The sequence below is a fragment of the Hyperolius riggenbachi genome, chromosome 3 (assembly GCF_040937935.1).
Source record: "Hyperolius riggenbachi isolate aHypRig1 chromosome 3, aHypRig1.pri, whole genome shotgun sequence".
Taxonomy (NCBI): Eukaryota; Metazoa; Chordata; class Amphibia; order Anura; family Hyperoliidae; genus Hyperolius; species Hyperolius riggenbachi.
The window spans coordinates 27,771,054-27,775,292 of record NC_090648.1 but is presented as its reverse complement, the minus strand read 5'-3'; the positions used below and the strand labels follow the sequence as shown (position 1 = coordinate 27,775,292).

General features: G+C 38.9%; 1 protein-coding gene across 1 annotated transcript; it reads left to right on the top strand.

Moving 5' to 3' along the window:
* The first annotated feature begins 317 nt into the window (after positions 1 to 317).
* On the top strand, positions 318 to 1,256 carry LOC137560892 (olfactory receptor 11A1-like). The gene has a single exon (XM_068272051.1). It carries the CDS (start codon positions 318 to 320, stop codon positions 1,254 to 1,256), a length of 939 nt encoding a protein of 312 aa, XP_068128152.1.
* Positions 1,257 to 4,239: the final 2,983 nt, after the last annotated feature.

The following is a 4,239-nucleotide window of genomic DNA, read 5'->3' as shown; positions in this document are numbered from 1 at the left end:
CTGAATTGGAAGAAGCCTTCTGCAGCATAATAGACTGAACTGTGGCTAGGAGCCATATATTAATGCATGCAACAATCTGCGGCTACTTTGCTGATTAGATACGGACGTGTATGGATGGCTAGAGTAAGAGGTCTGGTGTGCATGGTTCAGCAGGAGATCGACACCTGATATGTCCTTTCTTTTGATTTAAAAAATGATTTTATGATAAATCTAGAGTAATTAAGGTTTGTTAACACATTAGCAAAGGTTATTTCCCCTTTTTGAATAGATTCCCTGTGTGGCCAGCACCCTATTCTTTTCTCTTTTTTTGAATAATCATGTTGCAGATGGGCTGGAAAAACCAAACTTCAGTGACGGAATTTTGGCTCCTGGGATTTCAGAATGCCCGAAGTCTCAGAATACCACTCTTTGTCTTTTTCTTAGCAGTTTATATTTCCATTTTGTCCGGAAACTTTTTGATCATCACCTTAGTGGTGGTATCACAGAACTTGAAATCTCCCATGTACTTTTTCTTAGCCAACCTGTCAACATCCGATCTCCTCCTCACCACCATTGTCATTCCAACCATGTTATCCATACTGCTGAAAAGTAAGGGTTCTATTAATTTTACGGGTTGCATATCTCAGCTTTACCTTTTTGGTTCTTCCACAATCACCGAGTGTTTCCTACTCACTGTAATGTCCTATGACCGATATCTTGCCATCTGTGATCCTCTACATTACTTTCCCATAATGGACTTTAGACTCCAAGTTATCCTTGTGACCTGTTCTTGGGTCTTTGCTTTCTTGCTAACTCTTATAACTGTTAGCCAAATGTGGCAGTTGCAGTTCTGTGGTCCAAATGTGATTGACCATTTTCTCTGTGATCCAACCCCATTACTGGAACTTTCCTGCTCAGATACTTCTGTGATTCACCTCCTAAACCTTATTCTGGGGCTGCCTGTTACAATGCTCCCCATTGGCTTCATTATTGTTACTTATGCTTATATATTGACGACTATCCTTAAGATCTCAACATCTAGTGGTAAACAAAAGGCCTTCTCCACTTGCAGTTCCCACCTGGCAGTAGTGTGCACCTATTATGGAACTTTAATAACTCTTTATGTCATTCCAACTAAAGGTCTTTCAGCTAACCTGACCAAAGTCCAATCTCTTCTCTACACCATGGTGACTCCACTGTTCAATCCTGTAATATATAGCTTGAGAAACAATGAGATCCATACAGCAATTCAACAGCTCATATATAGAAGGAAATAAATTGAGAATGTATAGTTTTAAAACTACACTTTTACTTAAAGAGACACTTAAGCCTATGAAAAAAAAAGTTTTACTCACCTAGGGCTTCTACCAGCCCCCTGCAGCTGTCTCGTGCCCTTGCAGTCACTCTCGGATTCTCCTGTCTCCCACCGTCAGCTACTTTCACTTCGCCGACAAGCCCAACAGGCCTGGCCACACGAAGCCCTCTATGCGTTCCTTTCCGCAATACCATCCTGCACCTGCACAGAGCGCTATTGCAGACGGGAACAGGTAGAAGGAGATGCGTGACTAGGCCTTTGCAGGTGCAGTGCACCTGTCGCCGAAATGAAAAGTAGCTGGCGTCAGGGGACAGGAGAATACATGACTGCCAGGGCACGGGACAGCTGCAGGGGGCTGGTAGAAGCCCCCAGGTGAGTAAAACACATTTTTTTCTATAAACTTAAAGCGGAATATAACCCTGCATTTCAACTTTGCGCTAAAACATGGAGAGACATGCTGACGCAGCCGAAGTTTAGATAGATACATTTAAGTAAACACAATGTAACAAGTGGTGAATGTTACACACTCTTTGGCTGTCCTCCAGCTCCTGCACAGTCAGAGAGAGTGAGTCACATTCACCACTTGTTACATTGTGTTTACTTAAATGCATCTATCCAAACTTCGGCTGCGTCAGCATGTCTCTCCATGACACTTTAAAGCTCTGTGTGTAACCCTTCCAATGCCGGTCTAGTAAAAAAAAATGCTGGTTGCATATAATATGCTGTAAATAATGTTTTAGCGCAAAGTTGAAATGCAGGGTTATATTCCGCTTTAAAGGTCACTTTAAATAGGAAATTTTCTGTATATACCTTAACAACCACTTTCCCAGAGCGATTTTTACATCATGCTCCTCCCATTCATTTGCCAATAATTTTATCATTGCTATAATGATATATATATATATATATATATATATATTTTTTTTATCACACATTAGGCTTGGGCGGTACTTTTTGGTAAGAATTATTTTACTGTACATGCATTGTTAAGTGAATTAAAATTAGAATTTTGAAATAAAATGTGCCTCTTACATAAAATTCACAGGTTTTATTTGCTCATTTGTCCTGGTTATTAGCAGATAAATTGAGTACCTAAGACAATGTATGGCAATAATATTTTATTTGGAAATATTATTTTTGATTTAGTGTTTTTTTTATATTATATCAGTAACTACAATCCTTTTTATACATAAATAACAGTAATATACCCTCATATGTTAAAAAGTCCCTAAGGGGGCTTATAATATATAAGAGGGTATATTACTGTTACTGTTAGATAAGGTAACTAATCATGTATTTTTTTAAGTCTCTTATTTTAGTAACTATGGTGTAGCGGTGAGAATGGTTAACAACTAATAAAATGTGTTTATTTTTATATATAATAGTGTATGTTGGTGTATTTCTACTTTTTGCCCACAAGATGATGCAAAGCTTAATGCTTGTGCACTGTGAATAGTACACAGCAAGTGTTTTGTGTATCTGCTTTACTTTCACTTTGTGAATGAATACCGGCGTCTAGCTGACATCAGCTTCCATTCATCACAGGCATTGTGATTGGTTTTGGGAACAGCTAATCCCATTCACCAATCACGGAACAGTGGAATGGCGTTAGAAACCAACAGGAGCAGTGTGGCGATCCCGAGCCATGAGGTAAATAAACATATATGCATTTCTACCCCCCTGGTGCCCAAGTGAAATTTTAAGGGGCATAGATATGCATACCAGCATTCCCATCGATATCTGGTAGATTTGATCATTATGCTTTAGCAGTGCAGCTTGATGAATCAAGCCCTAAGAAAGATTGTGGCTCCATATAAATAAAACATATAAATAGTAATAAAATAATAATAATATTAAAAGTAAACCTGAGATAAATGACAAAGAAAAAATATACATAACTGGGGCTTCCTCCAGCCCCTTCAGGCTAATCGGTCCCTCGCCATCCTATTTAACTGCTGGGATCTTCCGCTACATGTCCCGGTACTTCAGGCAGTCAGGGCGTAGTGTGCATGTGCAGCCCGATTCTTACTCAATCTACCTTTTCTCCTTAGTTTTCTCCTAGGTGATCTTTTCACACCTTATCAATAAAATGCTTTTTAATCTACCAGCAAGCAAGACATTACTCAAAATAATTTTGCTGATACTTTTTCCTCTTGTATTTGGTACTTTATCAATTGCAAAGTGTTAAAAAATATGTTTTAAATAGAAAATGAAAAAGTATCTCCTAGGTGAAAACATAAAGGAAACTGTAGGTCAGCAGGCTGTAGGTATGTAGGTCAGCAGGCTGGAGCCAGTGAGCTCATGCACGTATTATTATTATTATTATTATTATTTATTAGATTTATATAGCGCCAACATATTACGCAGCGCTGTACAATAAATAGGCTTACAGACAATGATAACAGGGTTGACAGAACAATACAGGTAACGGACCATAGATACAACAATACAGGTAATAGCAATAAGATACACAACACAATGCAGATAATAGTACAATGCCAGATCATAAACTGGAATGGTAGTGGTAAAAAATTACCAGTTCCAAATTCTGGGTAAAGTGCACACAGTCAAGTATGATACACAAGGGAAGAGGGCCCTGCCAAAGGCTTACAATCTAGAGAGTCCAGTATATAAGGAGTCCAGCAGGCTGAAGATCATGAAGTCTTCAGCCTGCTAGACTTCTTATATATGCTAGCATGAGCTCACAGGCTGCAACCTACTGACCCATCTAAGACCTAACTGCTAAACCGTAACCAGCACAACTGCCATCTACATGTTTACCGGCATCAGTGTTTTACTTCAGCTAACATCTGGAAATATGCCTTAAAGAAAACCTGAACTGAAAATCAAAAGTCAAAATAAGCATACACAAGTCATACTTGCCTTCCATGTAGTCTACTCCTCAGTGTCTTTCTCCTGTCCCGCGTCCTGTTTGTTCACTGTGA